General features: G+C 58.1%; 1 protein-coding gene across 3 annotated transcripts; it reads right to left on the bottom strand.

The window, feature by feature from the left end:
• Window positions 1-2378: 2378 nt before the first annotated feature.
• VANGL2 (VANGL planar cell polarity protein 2) lies at window positions 2379-23124 on the bottom strand. Of its 3 annotated transcripts, none has more exons than XM_059719370.1 (9): window positions 23004-23124; window positions 13212-13430; window positions 11183-11457; window positions 10545-10665; window positions 8925-9532; window positions 7570-7706; window positions 6249-6384; window positions 5862-6093; window positions 2379-5350 (listed from the first exon to the last, which is right to left on the bottom strand). In XM_059719370.1, the coding sequence occupies exons 3-9, from the start codon at window positions 11251-11253 to the stop codon at window positions 5090-5092; spliced, it is 1566 nt and encodes a 521-aa protein (XP_059575353.1). In that variant the 5' UTR covers window positions 11254-11457; window positions 13212-13430; window positions 23004-23124; the 3' UTR covers window positions 2379-5089. The 3 variants fall into 3 exon arrangements, with proteins under 3 accessions (XP_059575353.1, XP_006267540.2, XP_059575354.1); XM_006267478.4 differs by lacking the exon at window positions 23004-23124 and adding an exon at window positions 22782-22880; XM_059719371.1 differs by lacking the exon at window positions 23004-23124 and adding an exon at window positions 20404-20585.
• Between the last annotated feature and the right edge of the window lie 1503 nt (window positions 23125-24627).

Raw genomic sequence — 24627 nt, 5'->3', positions numbered from 1 at the left:
CCTAAATTTCCCTTGCTGCAATTTGAGCCCACTGCTCCTTGTTCTGTCATCAGCCACCATGGAGAACCATCCAGCGCCATCCTCTTTGCAACAAAAAGCTCTAGCCCCGGGGTAAATCAGAGCAGCCTCCAAATGCTCTAACAGCCTGCAACCCTTCTGCATCAGTCCTCAGCTCCACGCAAGCCCCTGCCCAAACCACACTCAGCCTGTACAAGCCAGCAGCAAATTGGCACCCCCCTGTCAAGCTTGCACTTGCCCCCCCAGCCCAGCTCCCGTCACACCCAGCAGCATCCAGATGCTCCCAGCAGAGCCCCACAGTGGGAATTCATTCCCCTTGTCTGTGCTCCAGACCCTGACCTGGCTCAGCTGGTCCGGGAGGGCTTGGTCTGCACCAGCCAGTTGGAACCAGCTCGTTAGGCAAAACGAGCTGCAGACTGGGCCTCTGGGGCCTGTGCCTTCATCAGGCATTCGTCAGGGCTTCGTCTGCCTTTCAAGTGCAGATCTGTATTCTGCTCCCTGCTTGCCAGCCTGGCAGGAGCTCCCCTGAGCCCCCGCGGCGCACGCCGCATTCGTTATGCCTGGGTCATCAAGTCTCCTTGGCAAACGGGGCAGGCTGGGGGCAGCAAGGCCGATGGGTGCTGGGTTTCCATTGTCCCCATACACAAGGGTCCTGCTGCCTTGCCGGTGCCCGGAAGCAGCTGGGTGCTGGGTGCATCGCCCCTGCAGCGGCTCCCTGGGGGAGCAGGACACCTAGTGGCTACACTGGGGAATGACAAGGTGCCACCTGCTCCCTTTTGGGCGCAGTCTGGTCCATAGATTTCATAGATTTCTAGGGCCGGAAGGGACCTGTTATATCATCGAGTCCGTCCCAGCACCTGCTGCTGCCCTCTGCCCTCTGAACCTCCCTCCCACTCCTCCTCTCTGCTCCTAAGGACTCTCCGTCCAGCACCGTTCACCCCTCCCACTCACCTGCTCCCTGACTTCCAGCTGCTGCACATCTGCACCATTCCCACATGCAGCATCTCACCCATTCCCTGCCCCTCATGGGCTGCAGTCCCTCCACTGACTGTCTTCCTGTTTCGGGCACCACAACACACAGGGGATACAGGACATGTTCCATCCGCCGGGCCACACACTGTCCCAGATGTTTCATTCCCTCTCCATGGCCTGCAGGTCTCTGACGGGATGATTACTGAGCTCAGGACCACTTTACTCTCCCCACACAGCTGCAAAGGAGAGAGTCGGAGCTGCAGGATTGCAGTGTCTGGCTGACCTAGGCTGAGACCCACCTGTGGAGCAAGATCTGTAAGAAGGTGATATCAAAGACAAGAAATGCCATTTTCTGGGCCAGACCAGTCTAAGGGGGAGAGCAGAGGCTAAAGGGGAAGGTGAGCAGGGCATGTGCAACTTGCTTGTCTTCTGCTGCAACTTCCAGCGGTCAGAGGTTTAAGAAGGTCTGACTTAGAGGCAGCCTCTTACCTACCACATTCAATACCTACTAACGGTCCTTTTCTCCAAAAACCCATGGGAGTGACTGGGAACAAGAAGCTGAACAGGAGCAAACTGTGCCCTTGTTGCCAAGAAGGCTAACGGCATCCTGGGCTGCATCGGTAGGAGCATTACCACTGCCGGTAGTTCAAGGGAAGTGATTCTTCCCCTCTGTTCAGTATTGGGGAGTCCTGTGTCCTGTTTTGGGCCCCCCCCCACTACAGAAAGGATGTGGATGAGTTGGACAGAGTCCAGCGGAGAGGAATGGAAATGGTTCAGGGGCTGGGGCACAGGACTTGTGAGGAGAGGCTAAGGGAATTAGGTTGATTTAGTCTGAAGAAGAGAAGACTGAGGGGGATTGAATAGCAGCCTTCAGCTCCCTGCAGGGGGGTTGCAAAGAGGATGGAGCTGGGCTGTTCTCAGTTGGGGCAGATGACAGAACAAGGAGCAATGGGCTCCACTTGCAGCAAGGGAGATTTAGATTGGATATTAGGAAAAGCTTTCTCACTAGGAGGGCGGTGAAGCACTGGAACAGGTTCCCCAGAGAGGTGATGGAGTCTCCATCCTTGGAGGTGTTTAAGACCCGGCTAGACAAAGCCCTGGCTGGGATGATGCAGCTGGGGCTGGTCCTGCTTGGAGCAGGGGCTGGACTAGATGTGACCTCCTGAGGTCCCTCCAACCCTCATCGTCTATGATCCTATGAACTGGCCCAATTACCTCTGGGAGTAGATTAAGCCAATAACCCCCACCAGTTTTTGCAGCAACGAATCCACAAGTTAATTACTCGCTGTGTGAAAAAGCTCTCCCTCTGGTCAGGTGTAAGCCAACCGCTCCAGTCACAGTCACAGCTTCCACCCTCAAGTGAAGCAACAAGCAAGGGGAGAAAAAAGCAAAATGTCAAATGTGTTTATTTTATAAAAAAAAAAGAAATTGTACAATTTTAATTCCTCTATTCATGAAAAAATGAAGGTCCTACATTGGTGGCAGCAAGGCCTCGATCCACTGCAAACTGTAAAAACAAGCTTTTTATATATTAAAAAACAATTTTACATTTTACAACTTTCTACACGCATGCACAACAGGTTGGCTCTGTAAAAAAAAGGAGGGGGGGGGGAATGTTCTCCTTAAACTTAAGAGTTGGGGAAAAAGAAAACCAAAGGAGTCTACATTTACAACCTCGCTCCAGCCAAGAGCCGGCTTTGTTTTTTCTTCTTTTTTTGCCGTTAAAAAAAAACAAAAACAACAAAATTCCTACCCCCGCAAACGTGACAGAAAGGAGCACATGGAGTCCGGGACTGAGCCAGGAGCAGTGTTGGCAAAAACAACCCCCCAGGGGCTTGGAGAAGGAGAGCACAAAAAGGCAGGTGGGATGGTATCAAGGTGTAAGTGGTGGAGGACAGATGTGGGCATGCAGCATCCTCTGCAAGCCAGAGGTTTGGCTTGCTCTTGGGATCTGGGATTTGGCAGGGCACGGTGCAGGGGGTGGCTGTCCCACAGCTGCAAGGTGCAAAGCCTCTGAGGTTGCGGTCAGACCCAGCGGCTTCAAGCAGCGAGGTGACCTGGGGTAGGAAGGGGGTGAAATCGGTGTGGGTACAAAGGCTGGACCCTTAGCTGGGGTTAATGGAGGTGCCCTACCCCAGGGACATGGCAGGGCACTAACGGAGGTGCCCACAAATGGAGATGTCCTACCCCAAAGACATGGTAGCGCACTAACGGAGATGCCCACTAACAGAGATGCCCTACCCCAGGGACATGGTGCTACAAAGGGTAAGAGTTAGAGAAGCTCCCTGAAGTCCTCACTATTGCTACAGGCTTCACACGGAAGAAGCCCAGAGACCGCAGTGATGGGCAGCAACGTACCGCCCTGTGGTGGGGACAGACAGGCATTGACAGGGTTGGCAGCTACAGCCTGGAGGGCTCTTAGCCGGCTTCTCCAGGAGGTCACACAAGTGGAAACCCCCTCACAACAGTGTCAAGGGGGACAGGGAGGGGATCTAGTCTTAAAACTAAAAAGAACAAGAAGCTTAAACATCACAGTCCTGACTTCCGAGGGCAAACCACTGCCACCCTCTCACCCCCCTCCTGGAAAATCACAGTCCTCAAATCCTTGCAGTGCTTCAAAAACCCGACAGACAGAAACAAAATCACAGTGAGGAAACCTGGCAGGTCCTACCGAAAACCCCCCCCACACCGGGACGACACACGTGAGCACCTCGCACAGCACAGACGGCAGCACAATGACAGCCCCCCCACCCTCCCCGCGGCCCAGCCGGCGCGAAGAACCCCGTAGAAAACGCGTGAGGTATTTGCAACCCTAGAGAGAGGGATGCCGCGGCCAGGTCCGAGAGCAGAAACGACCAGAGAGAGGACCCCCACCTGTCCGGGGAGAGCCCATCGTAATGTTTGCCCGGCTGTGCTGGGGTGGGCAGAGGGCAGTGCCCACTCTGCTCCCACCCCGGTGCAGACCATGGCATAGGCACAATTCATACAGGCCCATGGGCAGGGGGGTCCCATCGGAGTGATGGGCTGGGACGACGACTACACTGCGGGGACAACCAGAGATGCACACACAAGCAGGGGCCTGGCCCAGGGCACGACACGGACAGCGAGTGACTGAGCCTGTTCTCTGGAGAAAAAATCAAGGGGGATGGGGTGGGGAGGGGGAAACCTTCGGGTCCTCAAGGCAGTAGAGAGAGAGGTCTCAGCTACAGACAGGAGCAAGCAGGGGCTTGGGTGCCACTATCGCCAGCTACATGCCTGCACAGACCGGGGACTGGATGCCTGGAGAGCCCTTTGCATTGCTCATAGCTGATGCCTGCATGAAAGCCCTTTTCTGGTGCTGGGATCCATGCAAAAGGGGCTTGGCCGAGAGGAAGAATCAAACCAGGACATCGAAGGGGGACGGGACAGGCTTGGGGGTGGCAGTCACTGCTTAGAAGACACAGATCAGGTGTTGGATGGGGGTGAAGAGGGAGAGTTACCACTTAAAACCTCTTACTCTTCAAAAACCAGTTCTGTGTTGTTGCTGCTGCTATGGGAAGCCTCGCGGGAGATCTTTCTGCACCAGGCTTCAGCAGGAGGGCTGGCAGGGTGGTTTCTTCCTGCCTGTGGTGGGCCGGGGGAAGTTGGCATAGCTGCCGTGGCATTTCAGAGGTGCTGGCCAGCTTCCCGCAGCTTCCAATGAGGGCATCGCTAGCCCCAAATCCCAAACCTCCGGGGAGGCTGTGAAAGGCCAGAGATGGGACAGTCCCGAGAGGAACGGAGCCCGGGCACTTGGAGATGCTGGTGAGAAAGTTCACGGAAGTAGCCCTTGAAATCTGGCACTAAACGCGGGGTCCTGGCTTGGCTGAGATGCTGCCCGCACCCCCGGGGAGATTGCTACAAGAATCTGGGTTTGGGAGGGAGTGGGGATGGGGGAACGGAGAAAGGCTCTGAGCCCCAAGTGGAGACGACGAGAGACAGAGGGGTCACGGCGAGGCCTTGGGGAGGCAACGGGCTCGCGTGCTGGTTGGAGGCGCTTCCCCTGACGCTCACCGGGGACCGTGGCAAAGGGTCCGGGGCACATCCTGCCCCTCTCCCCCCACCCCATGCCCTTTTCAGTTCACACTGAGGTCTCTGACTGCAGCCTCATGACAAACTTGTGTGACTTGGGGTCCACAAACTCCTCGGAGAGCTTGAAGAAGGGGATCTTCTTGGTGCTCACCACCAGGCTGAAGTCATGGCGCTTGAGAAGGAAGACCACACCGTCCTTCAGGCCATTGGTCACGGGCTCCTCGCTGACCAGAGTCCACTGCTTGGCCAGCCAGCGGTCCTTGTGGTACTGGATGGTGGGCCCAGCGCTCAGGTACCGCTCCAGGAAGGCCTGGGGGAAAGAGAGGAGATGGAGGCTGGTCTCAGCAGGGGCATGGCCTAATGGCCATGAGAACAAGCCAGCTCCAGCCACAGAAATGCCCACCTGGCTACAGCAGTGGCTCAGAAGCCACCCTCGGTGACTGGGCCTGCTGCCCTCAGCCTTCCCCACAGCCGGAAATGCAAACCCAGATGCCAGAGGGGACCTTTCTCCAAGGAATGGGGTACATGGCAGCTCCCAGAGCACGCAGCAGGCCCTTGGTGGAAGAGCTGGGGAAGGTGCTAGGAGCCTGGCCCCCATCATGAGGTCTCCGTGCCTGCTAATCCACCTGCTATCCCGAAGCCTGCACCAGAGGTTGCAACGCTCTGCAGAGATGGATCCTGCAGGGCGTAACAATCCAGCACCCAGCTCTGCGGGAGGCCTCTTCTGGCTAGGAAAGTCCCTGGCAATGGGCCAAGCAAGCAGGGAGAAGTGCCGACTGCTATACGGCAGGAGGAGCCTTTTCCCCGCAGCCCCCTTGTACCTTGGGAGTCATGTCATGGGTGATGCAGAACTCCAGGTGCTGCAGGATGCTCTCCATGGTGTGGTAGGGCTGCTGCTTGGTAGTGCGCAGGTACTTCTGCATAGCGCGGGCCATGGAGGCGAAGATGGCCTGGGCTGCTTCCCGCGGGTCCATGATCTCTCGCGGGTTCTTCTGGTCCTCCTCTTGCAGCCGCTTGATGTGGGTGAAGGCTTCCTCCACAGCCACCACCAACCTGTGGAGGGAAGGGATCCCCAGGATGGCACCATGACCTGGCCAGCTCGTCCCACAGGAGACATAGGCACGGATGCCGGCTGCCCCGGTGGAGAGCTGCAGGGCACCACAGGGCCCTCACTGCCATCCCTGGTGGCCTGCCCCCACCTCCCATACCTGGCGCGCCGCTTTCGCACCCGCCGCTCGTGCTCTGCCTCTTCGTAGTAGTACTCGTTGTGGCTGTTGTCACGCCGTCGGGCGGCTGCGGCGATCACAGCCCGTGACTGGCCCGTGGAGTTGTTTGTTGAATTCTCTGCAATGGGAGCAAAGGGTTAAGTCCAGGGGTGTGGTCTTGCAGCCAGAGTCCACATTTCCCAACCCTGGCCATGATGCAGCTCTCTGCAGTCATGGTGTAGACATGACCTGGGACCCCTACCCTACCTAGGGTGCCTGTTAACACGGCCACATGCACAAGCTGGTGCAGCCAGTGACCCATGCGCGGTGCACAGAGGGTAAAGGCAAGGTATCAGCACTGGGGACGGCAAATGCATTGGGATACTCAGTGGTTGCTCAGAGAAAGAGGACAATCCAGCAGGAAAGGCAGTAGCGAAGATGCCTTCACCAGGAGCAGGGGCATGGGATCATTGAAAATATATTAAAGACCTTTTCCAGCAGCAGGACATTGGCTGCTGCAGCCCCCTTGCTTTCCCTGGGGCAAATTCAGGTGTGACACTTGTGCTGTGTCAGGGTTGATGGTAGTTTTACTAAGAGCTTAGATGATGGATGGTTTAGACAGGGCTGATCCTGCCTCAGGCAGGGGGTTGGACCAGATGGGACCTCAGAAAGTCCCTCTAGCCCCATGGCTCTGTGATTTCTAAGATGCTGTCTGGACAGAAAGGGATATTAAAAAATAAACCAAGCTCCCGCGCCCCTGTGCTGAGGCTGGAAGGGATGGGAGAGCCATCTATAAAGACAACAGGTGGGTTTATTCCTTCTGATAACTCAGCTCAGACCCCAAGCACCCAACACAGTTTCACAAGAGTACTTGGTCCTTCTACTGGTATAAAATCGGAGCAAATACATAGCCAACAGCCCTGTGCTGCTGTAAACCCTGGGGGGAATTACCCAGGGGGAAATCAGGTATAGCTCTACCCTGGAATAAATGTTGTCTGTGCAGGATGGCTGTTAGCTCAAGGCAAATGAGTTGTTACCTATTCCCCCTCCACTTTAGGGTATGGCATTGCACACAGCCACCCTGGGAGAGCAGATTGTGTGTCTGCTCCAGACCCCAGGGTGACCCTAACTCTAACCCTAATCTCCAAGGTACCAAAGCAAATGGAAATCACAGGAGCAGGTGGTGCCTCCAGGCCGGCAGGTCTGTGCAGCGACGGCAGGGCTGGGATGGGTTAGGATAGAAAGCAAGGGGTGATAGGGACACCGTCAACACAGAGAGAACAGACAGCGACGGGTGGGGAGAGATGAGAAGCCACGAGCTCACCCTCGCCGAGGGAATACACCTTGAACCCGGACATTTTCTTGGACAGGACGGATTTTGGCAGGTTGAGGAGGGCGGGGTTGTAGACGGGGAAATCATGGTAATAGTTCTCCAGGATCCACACGGCCACTCGCTGGATGCTGCGGAGAGACCCAGCCGGGGCCAGGGGGGCAGGGACACAAAACAACTGGTTAGAGCCATGCGGCGGGGCGCACAGAGGAGGACACGAGAGGGAAGTGGCGGCGCGCTGGACCTGGCGACCCCATGCTTGGCACTGCGGGGCCTCTCTGGACAGCCCTCCCCAAGGACATGTCAGTGGCACTGCCTTGGGTGCCCTACTGCTGCCCCCTCCCAGCTGCCACAGTACAGACATGGAGCCTGGAGGGACGCCTCCCCAGCCCCAGCCCCCCAGAGACTCGGCAGGGACCTGCTGCATCCTGCCTGCAGCTGCAGAGTTGTCCAGCAGGGAGCAGCAGCACACATGTACACATGCTGGCTGGGCTGTGTTACACATACACATGCACACTCATGCATGCAATCATGCACACATACACACCTGTGCACACACACGTGTGTACACAGAGATCTATGAAATCTATGAAATCTAGTAAAATGCAGAGGGCAGCATTTTACACACACATGCACATGTGCGCACACACACACATGCATACACACACATGATCCTGTGCAGCAGAGGCTGGCAGCATGTGTGAACACCAATGCAGGCACACGCACAGAGAGACAATCCCACGCAGCAGAGGTTTAGTGGTAAGCTTGAACATGTGTGCACACAGGTGTGTAAATACACATGGACAGCCTCACATGTGTACAGAGGAACAATCCAATACTGCAAAGACAGGTAGCGCATGCAAACAAACGTGCACATGCATACACCCGCATGCACAGAGCAGTAATCCCATGCTGCAGAGACTAGTAGTGCAAGCAAACACACATGCACATACATACACACAGAGCAACGATCCCATGCTGCCAAGGCTAGTAGCACATGCAAACACACAAGCACATACATACACACAGAGCAATGATTCCATGCTGCCAAGGCTAGTAGCACATGCAAACACACATGCACATGCACGCACACAGAAATGATTCCATGCTGCAGGGGCTAGTAGCACATGCAAACACATGTGCATGTGCATGCACACAGAGCAACAATCCCATGCTGCAGGGGCTAGTAGCACATGCAAACACACATGCACTTGCATGCACACACAGCCACGATCCCATGCTGCAGGGGCTGGCAGTGCACGTGAGCACATGTGCTCATGCACGTGCCCACACACGCAGCATTTCCCTCTGTGAGACATGAATCCCCACGCCCCGTGGCTTCCCCTCACCTGAGGTGGCCGACGTTGTAGAAGCGGCTGGCCCCGTCGGTGGAGCGCACCACCTTGAGCGTGAACTGGGGCTGAAGCTGGCGCAGCTCCAGCAGCACCACAGCCAGGTAGTGGACAAAGAGCAGGGCATCCACCAGTGACACGGCGTACTGCACGATGCCCTGGTAGTCACGGTCCCGTGAGTCTAGGATGCGCACGCCGTAGAAGAGCCAGTAGGAGACAACCAGCAGGAAGACGAGCACCATCAGCAGGGCCCGGAAGACAAAGACGCGGGGGAAGAAAGCCTTGGGGCGCCGGAAGAAGAGGGCCCAACTGCCCAGCAGCAGGATGAGCAGCTTGAAGGCCACGGAGATGAAGAGCCCCTCGCAAGGCGTGCCGCAGGGCTCCAGCTCCTCCCGCCACAGCAGCTGGGGCAGCAGCATGAAGGCCAGCGGGGTGAGGAAGGACAGCAGCGCCAGCGCCCCGCCCAGTGAGACGCCCAGGTGGCGCGAGCAGTCCAGGTGGGCGCTGTCCTCCATGTCCTTGGTGATGCGCGTGATGTCATCGTGCGAGATGCTGTGCTCCGATGTCCCCGTCACCACCGTTGTAGTCTCGCCCCAGTTGTCATCCTGTGGGGAAGGAGGAAAGGGTTAATGACCCCGGGTTTTGTAAGCGGTGGCAAGTGGGGTCAGACCCACCGTCCTGCCCAGCTACCCACTACCACCACCTGGCCTGGGTGCAGCTGGCCTTGCCCGGGTCCCTGAATCCAACCCAGACCTGACCCGCAGGCTCTCCATTTTCATCGCCAAGCCCTATCCACAGAGGCCAGGATCACTGTTCCCATTCCACAGAGAGTGAAACTGAGGCACAAAGTGGCTAAGCAACTTGCCTCAGGTCAACCAGCAGGGCAGTGGCCAAGCAGGAATGGGACGCAGGAGTCCAGGCCCTCTGTTTTGTTCTGGGCACCAGGTGCAATCCCTTAGGATTCAAGGCAGCATGAGCACATTTGGCCCCATGCCCCCCCTTCCTTGGTGATGCCCCTGCCAACCCGACCCTGGGCAGAACAGAGCCCGCACGTTGCCCTGTGATGCAGCTCTGGAGCTGTCCAGGGACTATCCAAGCTCACCAGGAGCCAGAGAGATAGCACCACCGCTCTGTTCTCCCTCCTGATGGCCCTTGGAGCCAGGCTTGAGGGCCCACACCAGCCCAGGACTGGGTGCCTGCTAGCACGAGAGATGCCTGGAAACCTCAGCTCCCGCCAGCCCTGGCAAACTGACTTGCCGCCAGCTTTCTTCCTCCAGGATCTGGTTTATTTTCTCCTCGTGAAACGCCAGGAACTGTCACACAACGGGCAACGGATACCAGATAAGCAGCCAGGCTCGGCACCCCAGACCTGCTCCTGAGCCAGGCAGAGCCGAGGCAAGGTGCGGCAGGGCCTCTCCAAGGTATTCGGCAATGCCACGCAAGGTGAACTGCAAGATGATTTTTTCATGGAGCCCCCAGCCCTCCAAGAGGCTTTGTGAGATTGGGTCTAGCAGGCAGCAGGCTGCAGCCGTTCATGCGAGGCATTACGCACACGTAGGCATGGGTTGAAGAGCCCCAGGGAGAGTGCTCCCTCCCTCCCCTTCAGCCCCTTCTCACCCTCTCATCCCCTCGGGTCGACTCGTTGTCCAGGAGGGGCTCGCCGGGGGCCTGGATGGTCACTGACTTGTCGCCGCGGCTCCCATCTCGGCTTTTGGAGCGGTGCCGGTCCCGTCGGTCTCTGGGGGAGAGAGAAGACCCCACATGGAGTGAAGAGGGAGCTACCAGACCAGCTCAGCTAGGGCAGGGGGTGGATGTCAGCAGGAACAAGCTGCATACTCTCCATGGATGCCCATGGCAAGACCTCAGGTAATGGGGGGCCCTGCCATTGCCACCCCCTTGCAGTGGGTATTGCCATGAAAGCAAAGCTCTGTGTGCATGTGTTGGGGGTCTCTGGGCACATCCACTTCCCTTCCCCAGGTACCCCCAGACGATGCCAGGAACCCTGCTCCTTGCTCCTCAAGGACTGGTGAAGGGTTGGAGCAAAGGGGCTAACCCCATGAACATCTGGGGTGCTTCATTCAAGGACACACATGATGAGGAGAGATGAGGAGACCCCTCCTGAGGCACTACCAGAGATGTGCAGGGACCTTCCCACCCCTCATGCCTCTCTTCTTCTCCAGGGGATCTCTCCCAACCCCGAAGAGCATGCCTAGATCAATCCCCGTCCACAATCCAACCTCCCGCCCTGGCCTCACCGATGCTTGCGGGAGCTCCGTGAATGCCCCGACTTGTAGGAGTAGCCCGAGTACTGTGACTCGTTGTCCATGTTGTCGGAGCGCCGCGCCTTGTAGCGCTCCACGTTGACGGACTTGGCCCGTCCGGGCCCGGGGACGGCCGCCAAGGCGGCCGCGGCCTCCTTGAGAGCGGGCTTCTTCAGGCCCAGGGGCGCCTTCAGGAAGTCGACTTTCACCCGGAGGGACTCTATTTTGATCAGCTGGCGGGGCTCCTCTCAGAAGAAAATGATGCCCTGCTGCAGGGGGAGAGACGGGGAGGGGTGCAATTAGACCCACGGAAGCAGCTGCAACCCACCTAACCCCAATGCACCCCAAAGCATGTGCATTGCTATTTTCCCCAGTTAAACTCCCCCCAGCACTCCGGTCTCTGCCAGCATGGTCAGAGAGGCATGCTCTTGCCCAGAGCCCGTGCATTCAGGGGGACGATGACTTTCTTCTCAAATGCTACAGAGAGGGGGAAGGTTGTTCCCATCATTTCCCCCATTGGAGCCAACTGCCATGGCAAGGATGGTGCTTTCCATCCCTGCCATGCTCAGTTGCACCCAGCACTTGCTTTGCTGTGTGTTTGTACAGCCCCTAGCACATCTGGGGGTGGCAATCTCCAGGCAAAATGATGCATTTTTAACAGCTGGAAATAGCCTAGAAAGTTCATGGCTCCAAGCAGCCAGCTCAGAGGAGCAGCTGGGCACAAAAGGGAGGGCTCAGGGCAGCACAGATGCCACCTCCTCCCGCGGATGAGCAGACTTGCCACCCCCCCGATTCAGGGGCAAGCAGCATCCTTTACACCCCAGTCCTGCTTCCCTCGATGCCCCCCATCTTCCCTGCAGGAGTAAGCACTGTTCAGCCCCAGAGCCACAAACCCTGCTGCACCCAGTGCCCGGTGACACCCCCTGCCCTCGCCATGCAGGGTGCACCATGGGCAAGAGACGGCCGGGGTCGGGGTGGGCCCAATGCAACGTGGCGTGTTACCACGGAAATGCCATTTCCAGAAAAGAAAACCCAAATGTCTTTTGGCCTCTTCCAAGGCCCCCCTGCCTCCGGGAGGGGGCCGGGGTGGGGTGGGCATCCTTTTGTCCATGATGCTGGATTCTCTCACATTTATCACTATGGAAACAAAAGCCCCCCCACCCCGGTTGTCTAGGAGATGGCAACAAGGCCTGGGAGCGCGAAGAAACACAAGCAGAAAGAGAAAGCCCCCCCCTTTGCAGCCCCCCTCATCTCTGGGTTTGGTCTGAAAGGAAGGATCGGATTTCTGCCGGGAACAATACGGGACCGGGCCGGGGCGGGCGGGCAAGCAGCCCTCCCTGGGCAGGGGGCCGGGCGCGCTTTGTCCCTGGCCTATTCATTAGCGCCATTAGGAGATTTACACCGGGCTGCGTTCCCTGCTGCTCTGCTCCCAGCAGCCAGCCGGAGCGGGGAGGGGACGGCCCCGCCAGCGGCCTGTGGCCCAGCCGGCCCCTCTGTGCAGAGCGCCCGGGCAGGCCCTCCGTCCACCGCCAGCTCCCAGCCGTGTGCATGCATGCGTGTGTGTATCAGTGCATGCCCCCACCCATGCACAGCTGCACACACACAGCCTCATGTGGACACAGCCACCCCCCCACATTGCACACGCAGGCTCCCTCTTTGCACTGTCCGGGTCATGCCTAGAGGCACACCCCACCCAAGCACTTGAACCTCCCGATCCCACGTTCCCCCTCGTCACCCCTTTGCACACGGTTCCCCACACGGTAGTACCATGCACATTTACGTGCCTTCTGGCATGCTCACGTTTGCCAACACGCATGTGCAACTGTGCATTTTCTCTCGCCTGCCCTAGTGCAAACTAAACTCAATCCTGCCACCTGTTACATGTTGCTATGGGATCTGTGACCTTCACCCTGCTGAGAGTCCAAGACTGGCCTAGAGGGAAGGAAGAGGTGACCTCCCTGCTCCGCACGCCCGGAAACCAGGAGTCCTGGCCTCATGTCCTGCACGCATGGTGGGAACTCACCGACTCAGCGCAGGAGGGAGCGGGGGCAGCAGCGGTGATGCAGAAGGCCTGGTTCCTCCCTGGCGAATCAGTCACCAAGACCTCTGTGCATCCTGTGCTCTTGGTGACAACTGGCAGCCAGATCCTGATGGGTGCAGCAGGCGACAGGCATCTGGAGCAGCTTAGGCGTGGGGCATCTGCTCAGGCACAGGGCATCTGCTCTGGGTGCCCACGGGGAAGCTGCAGAGGGAGAAAGGAGATGAGTGCACGAGGTCTCCTGCTGCAGCCGGCGCAGTGCTGGGGTGTCCAGGAAGGGTCCCAGGGCTCAAGAGGGTAGATCGTGCCAGCACCCTCCTCCCCAACCCCAGCCCAGCTCCACTGAAACCCATCAGCCACATCGCAACACAGGCCACCAACCCACCAGTGCATGGCCAGACCCTCGGACAATGACACAAGACAGGGGCTTTGAATGGGCAGTGGCGCCCGGGGTCTAGAACAAAAGCCTCCAGCCCAGGACCAACCCCGAGACCATCCAGCCCGGTCTTTCTGATTAGCTTGTAGCATTGATCAAGCCAAAAGACCTCCTGCTCCAGCCAGCCCCTCAGAGGAATGCCAGCCTCTGCCAACGCTCCGAGCCAAAGCACACATCTTTTCTTTTTAATTCTGTTTCTAGGCCAAATCCGGTCCAAATTAAGTTCTACATTTCAAGTGAGCAGAGCTCCATCATTCAAGTGTGTGGTGCTACCACCGTCCAGTCTCCTCCCTCCCAGACTCTCCACCTTGGGGCTTCAGATGCTCCCAAATCCATGGATGTACTTACACGCAAGCTCCAAGCCCGGAGGCTTTGGGGCTCAGATGCCTCCCAGTCTCACGTGCCCCGAGTCAGAAGGCGCAAGATAGAGGGAAAGCTCGAATGCAAACCCCCCATCATCATCAACTGTGTAGCCGATGTCCTCACATTGGAGGCATTGTAGACTCTCGCCTGCCACAGCACAAGGGACAGGCCTTTACCCTCTAACATTGGGTCATTCAAGGCCAAGAAGATCACGGCATCTCCCATCCTGCACCCTTGCGCCTGAAGCAGACCGGCTCGGACACCTCCATCCCCACCAGTGCCATTTCCCCCTGAGCTTTCCAGGCCGAAAAAAACAGCTCTGTTTAAAATGTTTCTAAAACGCACATTTTTAAATGGGACCAAACTTCACGTGCCAATCTTTTGTGTGGGTCTCAAAACAGCCCTCCCTATTTTTTGACAGGGATTTTCCAGGGTGAGCAGAGGGGAGAAAAAGCTCAATCAACAGGATTTTCCCTTTGAGTCCTCTGTTTTGCAGCCAGCCTTGCTCATTGTGTAGGTTTTGCTACGTGCAAATGCAGTGTTGCTTTAATTACCCGGGTACAGCCAAGGCAGGATGCACCCCCAGAGATGGAGCCACGTACACAGGTACAAAGGTGCTGGCGATGCTGTAGCTGCTTTATTGACCCCAAGAACAAGGACGTTTGGATGTGGAGAGGTGCAAAGAAGCTGTTATTTCTGCTCTTCTGCATCCAGAGTCTCCACGGCATTGGGCACTGCATAGACCCGGCAAGGCCTCTGCCCTGGGAATCCTATTCAAGGCAAGGGCAGGGGACCATCCCTGTTTCAGGGAGAGACACAGAGGTGGGACAAGGACCCATGTAAGAACAGCCCTCCCTGAGCTCAGAGTTGGCTCCTCCACTGTCTCCGCTGTGCATTTCGCAGGGCCGGGGTGGGAGACAGCAGTGAGCTTCACAGCACCCGAGGCAGCGAGTGGCAGCCAGGCAGCGTGAGAACCTGGCAGCCTCACGTCACAGCAGAACCGGGACTGTCTATTCAGCGTATCCCCCAATCCTTTGGGGAAGGGAGCAGACACAGGCGGGCACCAGGCCTGTCCCTGCTCCGGCACATGGGGGAAAAGTCCCTCCCTTTCTGCCCCATGGAGGTCACCACCCCATGGCTGGGCTCTGCTATTCTGGATGCTGCAATGTAGTGGAGGGAATCACCCAGCTCACAAAGGGAGATAACAATTTGCGCTGATCTCAAAGCACCTGTTGCATGGTGGAAGGGCCTGCCAGTGGTAATTCCTGGCCTCTCAAGGCTCCCCACTGAGTGCAAAGGGTGCTCAGGTATGCAAGGGCATCTGCAAAGACCTGGCCGGGATGCTTTCAGGCTGGGCACTGGGATCTCTGCATCTCACCACCTCTGAGATGAGTTCTGACAGGTCTCAGCCCAGCTTGTGCCAGAGGGGTGCCTGCATCTCACATGTTCCTAGCTCTTTTGCTGGCCTCTCTTGCTGAGGACATCAGGGCATGGGGGACCTCTCAAGGGGGCTTGCTAGGTTTAACCAGAGGATATGGGGCTTGTTACCCGTGTCCCGGGGCTGTCCCCCTGGTCTGCAACACAGCACGACACCCAGCAAAACTCCAAGGGGGGCATAAGCTACTCCCAGGGCAGAGGGGTTTGCTCCATTAAGACACGTCTGCAGAAGTGAAGTGAAGCATTGCTGCCCCCCTCACCAGCCAAACCAAGCTGGCTTCGCCCCCCAGCCTCCCCACTGCTACCGTCTTGGTTGCAAGGTGGGTTACCCAGAGGTCAGTCCTGAGGGAGTCGGCAGCCCTGGATATTGAGAGGGGGCATCATCTCTCAGCTTGCAAACTGGCCCCCTGCTGTGAGTCTCCCCCTGCGCGTTCACATGTCCCAGCGAGCCTGCCCTCTTCAAGCCAAGAAAGAGCAGCTGGGAGACAAGCTTACCATGGCACACTGACCACCAGGATCGAACCTACAGCACTGAGCTCAAGTGGGGACCCCCCGGGGTTCACCGGGACCAGGCTCTGGCTGTCTACAACAGGAAGATGCGAGCACGCACGCAAAGCCGTGGCATCTCTGTTACATGCAGCAGATGTGTGTGGTTTTGCAGGTCAGGCTCCCAGCAGAAGGGAAATCAATTATGTGGAGCCGGGGTCTGCTTGGAGTGCAAACCGGCACTGCCACCTTATGCAAGCTGGTCCTGGGACAGAGGCACACAGCAGCACGCAGCTTCTCCCAGGGACCGACGCCAGGGCCCATCCCCAGAATGGGCTCTGAACACAGGCAAGCTTTTTTGCGGCTCAGGGCCTGGAGAAACAAAGCCAACCCTATGGCACGGCCTGTCTGCCTGAGACTGAACACTTGCTCGCACGCAGAGAAAAGCAGCTAGGGAGACACAGTGCCACCTCCAAGTGAGGGGTGGTTACAATGGCACCCGCCACTTTGCAACCACATAGCCCTGAGCTCCTCCCAAAAAACCTCCGACAAACACAAGGGCAGATTTCAAGAGCGACAAAAGATCTGGGGTCTCCTCCAAGAGGCCCAATCTTCTGAGCCAGGGCACCCCCAAGCTGAAGGCCCTGATCTAGGAGCACAGGGGGCCAGGGTGGCATCGATGGCCACACTAGAGCTCTGGCCTCAGGCCTAAGAGAGCCAGCAGAGCTGCTTTGGGAGGCAGCAAGGGCGGCTGCAGCCGCTCCCAACCCCAGAGCTGCAAACAAGGGAGCAAAGCCAACTGCTGGGCAAGGAGGGGCAGGGGTGGCAGGGGGGCGGAGACCAATCCATCAGCCCCTGCCAGTTCTGTTTGCAAACAAAGCAGCCAGCTGGCAATTTCCTTCCCGACATGTCCTCCCTGCACCTGCCCTGCTAGGCCATGGAGTTTCCTGGGGTAATAATGTAATAATGCAAGAGGAAGGCAGGGGCTGCTGGGCTCCGGGGCTCTGCCCAGCACCCTCTCAGGGGTTGTGTCTACACATGCATTTACACTGGCTTAAATTTACTGCGCAGTAAGTTATTACGCAGTAAGCAGGAATAGGCCGGCGTCTACATGTGCAGGCATTAAAGAACATTAACCCTGTGTGGACTGATTTGGGACTAAAGTTAGTCCCAAGTCAGTCTGCTCACACAATGTTACTGAGCAGTAAGGCACCTACACGTGTGTTACTGCACAGTAACTAATCAGGCGTAAATTTGATACCTGTATGATGCAGGTATCAAATTTATGCTCAAGTTGGTGTAAGTCGCTATATTTGCTGCACAGTACTGGTGTGCAAGTGTAGACATGTGCCCGCCTGCGCAGTAATTTTGGTGACTTTGCAGTAAATGCACACATGTAGACGTGCCCAGGGAGGGGTCAGGCAGCTGTGAAGCTCCTAGCAGCTTCGGACTGGGGAACGCCGCGCACAAGGCAATCTCTTTTCCTTTCGATTTGAATTTAAAAGCCTCGGGGTGGCCAGTGCAAGAGTGCGGGGCTCGGGGCTGCATGGCCTGCAGCCCAGCTGTGCCCTCCCATGGCAGGGAAGCGCCCTGGATAAAACAGCTTGATTTTCCAAAGAAGACATGCTGGAAGCAATCTGGGGCTGGGGTCCTCTCTCTACAGCTGGGCAGAGCCTGGTCTAGCCTGGTGGGTCACGCAAATAATGACCAGACGCAGGCAGGCCTGGCTTGGCCTAGAAACCCACACAATGGGTTTTATTTAGTAAGGCCTCCCTCCCCCCTCCAGCCTAATTAACATCAGAGCTTGCAAGGAGCCGGGCATGACCTCAGCACGCCGGCATCCGGGGCAGCACAGGCCCAGCCATCACCGAGTGGGACCTGCTGACCCGCCCCCCACCCCAGGGGCAAGGCTGTGCCCACCCCCCCAGGCACTGAGCCCAGGCCCTGGTTGTAAATCTGGATATGTGGAAACTCCTCCCAGGATCCAGCTGGAGGCGGGATGTTTTTGGCACTGCACGGTGGTTCATTGATGCCGACAGGAACAGGGGAAGCCGACACGTGTGCTGCAGCTTTGTGGGAACCGCATCACAGCAGGTCCCTTGGAGGAGGCTGGGACACTGGCAGTGCCCACGGGTGCATCCCGTTCTCCCCACCTGCTGCACTGACAAGAACCGGGGGCTTTCTGCCCCCGGCATCAGGTCAGCGCCTCCGTGAATCCAGACTCCTTAAATAAGCATCAGAGAGAAATCACAGCATTGCAATGGGGAGGTGAGATGATGCAGGAGCTGCTTTGGGACCCACCTCCCCACCAGCCAAGTGGAGCCAGGAAGAGAGAGCTGATCCCAGCAAGGAGAAGGCACCTGCAAGGATTTTGCAAAGCGCCTGCAAGGATCCAGCTTTCCAGCAAGGAGGAAGAGCAGGAAGGAGGACTCTCCGCTGGAAAGGAGGGTGTAACTCACACCCACTTCTCAGGCCCCTTCCCCTGCCCAAGTGGCTCTGGTCTCTTTGTGTCAAGGAGGAGCCAGCTGGTGTTTCTTGCCAAGATACAATAGTGTGTTTCCTCCTCTAGGAAGCACTCGAGCTGTTTCTCAAAGGATTATCCTGCTCAGGGGGTCAGTCGGGAAGTGCTCGGCCAGGCGGCCTGGGAAAGGCCGTGGGATGCGGATGCAGGGATGGCACGGGGCTGGGAGGCAGGAGGAGCTGGGTGCAACGCTTCTTCCCATCCCCTCTTGCCCCTTGTCTGCTCAAAGCCAATTGTGGGGCTACAGTGGTCTCCTCAATTCATGTCCTGAACCCTGGGAGCCAGGACTGTCTCCCTTGGGCATGCACCACAGCAAATTGATACCAGGCCCCATTATATGCCGCAGCCACCAGTTATTCAAGCCAGGATTTCCCAAGGGCCAAGGTGCCTGGATCTCCATGAATCTGGGGCCTTTGCTCCCTCAGAAACCCCAGTCAGGGTGTCCTGTGCCCCAGCAGGCAAATACCACCAGCTCAATCCCATAAACTGGGGATGGAGGGTGGTTTTGGGGGGAGGGATAAGGCAAGCTGCATTCTCATCTGAGTGACGCCATTCAGGAAGGACCACACGTGACCATAACCACAGCATCCCAGTAAGTGCATTTACCCTAACAGCCAGCCCCAGAAAGCAGGGATGTGCTTCTCTCTCCATGAGACAGATGGGGAAACTGAGGCAGGAAGCCACCATGTGCCAGGCGGGCTGCACGGGGCAAAGCAGGGAGCCAAACCCCAGTTTCTTAAGGCCCTAACCATTGGCCTCTCCTCCCTCCCAGTCTAGTGACCAGCAGCTCCTGAGGTATGTAGGTCTTTGGTAGGGGCCGGGGGTAAGAGCAAAGGATCTTGTCTGGGGATCCCTGTGCAGAGCATCTGACAAGGGCTTTTCAGGAACAGGCGCCCAGTCCACCTGGAGCAAGAGGCCCCTGCTGAAGCTGATCCATTGATCAACAAACAGGTCTTGACAAAAGGAGGGAGCCCATGGGTGCTGCCTCCACCCCAACCCCAGGGCCTGGGAGCTGAACTAGGAGAAAGTGGGGTGGAGGAAAGAGGGGGTGTGCATGGGATACAGAGGCTGGGATGTGCCCAATGCTGCAGCCACACTGAGGGCCGAGCTCCAGCGCCCGTAGATCCAAGCCACAGCCTGCTGCAAGGCCATGCAGACCCCATTCAACTATGCACATGCATGCACCCACCGTGATGAGCTGCAAGGGTGCTGAGATTGCCTGCACCTACCAGGCGGGCGCTGGGATTCAGCTCCAGCCCAGCAATCCCAGGAGAGATGGGATGAGGGGGAGGCCAGACCCCCTCCAGCCCTTTCCAGGTAAGACCAGTGGGAACTAGGTCACAGAGTAGCTTGCCCCTACCCTGGGAAGCAGCGTCCTCACCCCCTCGACAGCTGAGACGCTGGGAAGAGGCCACCAAGGCAATCTGCCGAGCAGCTATTGTTTGCAAGCTCCCTCCTCCAAGTGCAAACACTGACATTTTCTTCCCCACCCCCTGGGTCTCCTCCGGGGAGCTGAGCTCAGTGCTTGAAGGAGTTCAGGAAGAAGACAGGGCTCATACCGCAGCCAATATGGGGGGAGACTTCACACACCCTCACACAAGCCAGCTTTCAGGGTGCAATCCAGAGAGCATGGCTTTGAAACCAAGCCCCCAGCTCAGGCTCTGATGCACGGTGCACCGGAGAACAAGGCTGATAAGAGTCCGGTCACAATCCTGGGGTGTTTAGGGGCTATCTGCACAGCCCAGCTGGGACAGGTCCCGACTCTGACAGCTGCCAGATACAGTAGAGAAGGCGTCTAACCCCCCACGCAGGCACACAGGGCCGTTTCAGCCTCCCCATCAGGCCTTGAACAGCTAGAGGTGTGCAAAGCCTGAAGCTTTGGTGGGGGATCCCCACCAAAGCATCGCTGGGGACCCACGGTACCGAGTCCCTACCTGCACCTAGCATCACTGGGGACCCGTGATGCCCGGTCTCTGGCTCCGCACGGGGATCCTAGGCCCTGGTATCTGAGCTGGGGAGCGCTCTCAGCTGCCGAGCACGGCCCAGTCCTATCTATTCTGCCAGGCAGAGCCGTGCTCTAAGGCCTGGCAGGGCAGGGGAGCCCCAGGTCCTGAGCCAGCTCCTCCCTGCCCCCTGCCCTGCGATCTCGGCCCCCAAATTCCCCCACTTTCAGCAGTGTCCTGACTCCTCCCCTCCCCCACCCACAGCCCCCGGCCCTTTGTGTGCGTCTTCTCCACCCCCCGCCCCGCTCCCTGCCTCCTTGGAGATCAAAACACAGGGCCAAGGCAGCACCAGGGGGACTCCTGGCAGGAAAGGAGCAGAGATGGTGCAAATGGTGCATCCTCGCTGCACCCAAGGTGTCCCACCAGGCCTCTGGCTGCTGGCCCCAACAAGCACATTTAAGCAGCAAACCCCCCGCACAGCCAGAACTCCCAGCTTTGCCTCTCTTGTCACCACGGGACTCTGGATAAGTCACTTTGCCCCAGTTTTCCCTGTTGGTGAACTGGGAATAACTTCAGTGTACCGACCTGGCTCCCACTATCACAGCCCCCAGACCAGGGCTATGCTACCGTCCCTATCAGCAGACGGAGAATGGAGGCCCAGAGGACCGAAGTGACATGACCGAGGTCACGCGGGGAGCCTGTGGTGGGGGGGGCTAAGGGACAGGCCCAGGGCCAAATGCCCAGCACCACAATGAAAGCAGCTCCAGACCTGCCAGGCTCCACCTGCAGCATCCCCTTGGAGGAGCAAAGCCAGACCAGACCAGGGGCATCTGCTACACCCGGCCAAACACTTCCAGCTCCGAAGAAGGCAAAAACCAGGCTCGCTGGGTGTGATTGCCATTCAGCACCCTTGCAACAGACCTTCTCCAGTCCCCCACAGCCACACCCCGGCCTGCTGACCACCAGCCTCAGCACGGCCCGGCCTAGGTTATTCTGGCACCAAATCGATGCCTGTCCCCAACTCTTCTATATTGCTAGCAAGACCACAGCGCTCGGGGCTCCCAACTGAGACAGGCCCCTGCCCCAAAGAGTTCACCCCACTCAACTGAGGCGGCAACCAAGGCAGGGGGAGAAGAGATGGAGACAGAGAGAGGGAAGCAACTTGCCACCCGCTTCCTTTCCTAAGTTCAGAGCCTCCGGCATGACCCCAGCATTCAAGTGTGTTGCATGACGGTTCCTGAGCTTCTCCAGTTCAAATCCTAGCACAGGCAGCTCACACATTGCCCCTTCCCAAGGCAAGACCCCTGGCAACCTTGCACCCCTTGCTTTAGCCCATGCACCCAGCAAAGCAAGGGTCTGGCCCAGCAGCCCACCCCAAAGCGGGCTGCGTTTTGCAAGGGGAAGAGACCACATGGAGCCTAAAAATGAAGGACTTGAAACCAGATCTTGCTGGTGAGAGCCATGCAACAGGCCTGGAGGGATGTTCCCAGGCCCAGGCAGGGCACACGGTCAGGCGGTCGCCCGTGGTCCTGTGCCAAGGCCAAGGGCAACGAGTCAACGCCCGTCGGGTACGGGGTTGGAAAGAGAAAGCCGCTGGCATTGCTGGGCCGAGGCACCACGCCCCCGCCATGCCAGGCCCCCACCGCGTGGCAGCCAGGCATGAAGCCATCTCCTGCTTGAAATGAAGTCGTCTGCTAATTAAGTCGGCGGGTACGATCCCCGGTGTGCTCACCCCGGCCCCGGGAGGGGGGAAACCGTGCCGGCGCAACGAGCGCAGGCCCGGCCCCGTCTGCCTGCGAGCCGAGCGGGTCCCAACCCAATCCAGCCTGGCTGTGATTAAGCAATCGCCCACCCCAGGGACGCCGCCTTCCCCTGCCTCCTCTTCAGCGATTATCCCAGGGCCTGCAGCCTCGCACGCACGCCCTCTCCTGAGACAGGCGGCCTGGCCCAGGACGGGACGGGGGCTGATGCCACACCCCTGCCACCTGCCTGGGCTCCAGGTGGCCCGCCCGGCATGGCGCTTCTCGGCGCAACTTCTCCGGCGCGGCGTGGGCGCGTGGAAACCCGCCGCGGCGCCCCGTGGGACGGCTTTGTTGGACGCGTCCGGCCGTCCTCCTCCCCGCCGTGCCACGAAGACCTCGCCCGGGTGCCCGCTGGGGAGACGTCCCCGCCGGCATGGTCCCCAACACCTGGCGCGTCCTCGTCCCCAGGGGGGACCGTGTCCACGCCGACCCCCGCGCCTGCCCTGCAAGGCATCCCGGGCGATGCCAGCCCGCGGGGCAGCCTCCCGCACCTGGCTGCCCTCCCAGGAAAGTCCCGGGCTGCTGCGGGCCTGGGCGGCCCTTTGTCCCCCGCGTCCCGCCACTCACCGCAGCTCCGGGCGGCGCCGCTGCGGGCCGGGCCCGGCTATTGTCCGCCCGCCGCCGCCGCCGCCGCCGCCGCCGCCTGCGCGCCCGCCGCCCCGAGCCCGAGCCCGAGCCCGAGCCCGAGCGCTCCCCGGCTCCTCCCGGCGGCCGCCGCCTCCTCCCGCCCGCCTCCCATTGTCTGCTCCGCTCCGCGCCGCGCCGCGCCGCGCTGGGCAGGGCACGGACCTCCGCCCGCCCCGAGCCGCCGCCGGGCGGGGAGCGCTGCCAGCCGGCCGGCCGGCCAGGGGTGGGTGCCTGCGGCGCGGAGCCGCCCGCGACCTCTGCGCTGCACGCGCCCCGGGCGGACACCCGCACGCCTTGTCCCGGCCGACACCTCTGCGCCGGTCGCAGGCAGAGAGACGTCCGTGGTTTCCGTGATCCAGGTGCCTTCTTCTGGCCCAGCTCTCCTCGCGACAGCGGGCAGACCGGATCGACTGATGAGACGGAGACCTTGTGCCAGACCCCCAGGCTGACCACGACCGATTGATGACCCAGAGACCTTGTTCTGGGCTGATAGGCCGACCCCCGCCACTCCTTTCCATCGCAGGCAAATGTTATTGATTTATGACTCAGGTACCTTGTGCCGAACCCCCAAACCGACCGCCACCTCTCCCTTTGATCGTAGGCAGATTGGATCGGTTCATGATCCGAAACCTTGTTCTGGGCCGAGAGACTGACCGCCAGCTCTCCATTCGATCGTAGGCACATTTGATCCATTTATGACCCAGGTACCTTGTGCCAAACCCCCAACCGACCACGACCTCTCCGTTCGATCGTAAGCAAATTTTATCTATTAATGACCCAGGTACCTTGTGCCAAACCCCCAAACCGACCACGACCACTCTGGTTGATCATAGACAAATTGGATCAATTTATGATCTGAAAACCTCGTTCTGGGCCGAGAGACCGACCACAACCTCTCCATTGGATCGCAGGCAAATTTGATCCATTTATGACCCAGAGACCTTGTTGTGAGCCGAGAGACTGACCACCACCTCTCCTTTCAATCACAGGAAAATTTTATCAATTTATGACCCAGGTACCTTGTGCCAAACCCCCAAACCAACGACAACCTCTCCATTCGATTGTAGGCAAATTGGATCGATTTATGATCCAAAAACCTTGTTCTGGGCCAAGAGACTGACCACCACCTCTCTATTCAATCATAGGCAAATTTGATCAATCTCTGACCCAGGTACCTTGTGCTAAAGCCCCAAACCGACCACCACCTCTCCATTCGGGCATAAGCAAATTTTATCCATTTATGATCCAAAAACTTGTTCTGGGCCGAGAGACCTACCACCACCTCTCCATTCGATCACAGGCAAATTTTATGGATGCGTGATCCAGATGCCTTGTTCCAAACCTGCCCACCGACCACGACCTCTCCTTCTGATCATAGGCAAATTTTATAGATTTATAACCCAGGTACCTTTTTCTGGGCAGAGAGACCGACCACAACCTCTGCATTGGATCATAGGCAAATGTTATTGATTTATGACCCAGATTCCTTGTTTCAAACCCACAAATTGACCATGACCTCTTCATTCGATCATAGTCAAATGTTATTGCTTTATGATCCAGAGACTTTGTTTTGGGCTGAGAGACTGACTACCACCTCTCCTTTCGATCATAAGCAAATGTTATGGATTTATGATCCAGAGACCTTGTTCCAAACCTGTACACTGACCACCACCGCTCCATTCAATCATAAGCAAATGTTATTGATTTATGATGACCCAGATGCCTTGTTCTGGGCTGACAGACCAACCATAACCTCTTCACTGGATCATAGGCAAATGTTATGGAT

This window comes from Alligator mississippiensis, chromosome 15 (genome assembly GCF_030867095.1).
Source record: "Alligator mississippiensis isolate rAllMis1 chromosome 15, rAllMis1, whole genome shotgun sequence".
NCBI lineage: Eukaryota > Metazoa > Chordata > Crocodylia > Alligatoridae > Alligator > Alligator mississippiensis.
The sequence above is the reverse complement of the archived record's forward strand: the minus strand, read 5'-3'. Positions and strand labels throughout refer to the sequence as shown.

Excerpts from the sequence above, each read along its gene's own strand:
- VANGL2 (XM_059719370.1), bottom strand. The coding sequence starts at position 11,253 with ATGGACAACGAGTCACAGTACTCGGGCTACTCCTACAAGTCGGGGCAT. Across the intron at positions 6,385-7,569 it reads GGTGTATTCCCTCGGCGAGG|AGAATTCAACAAACAACTCC; the intron begins GTGAGCTCGTGG and ends CTCCCATTGCAG. Across the intron at positions 6,094-6,248 it reads GTGCGAAAGCGGCGCGCCAG|GTTGGTGGTGGCTGTGGAGG; the intron begins GTATGGGAGGTG and ends TTCCCTCCACAG.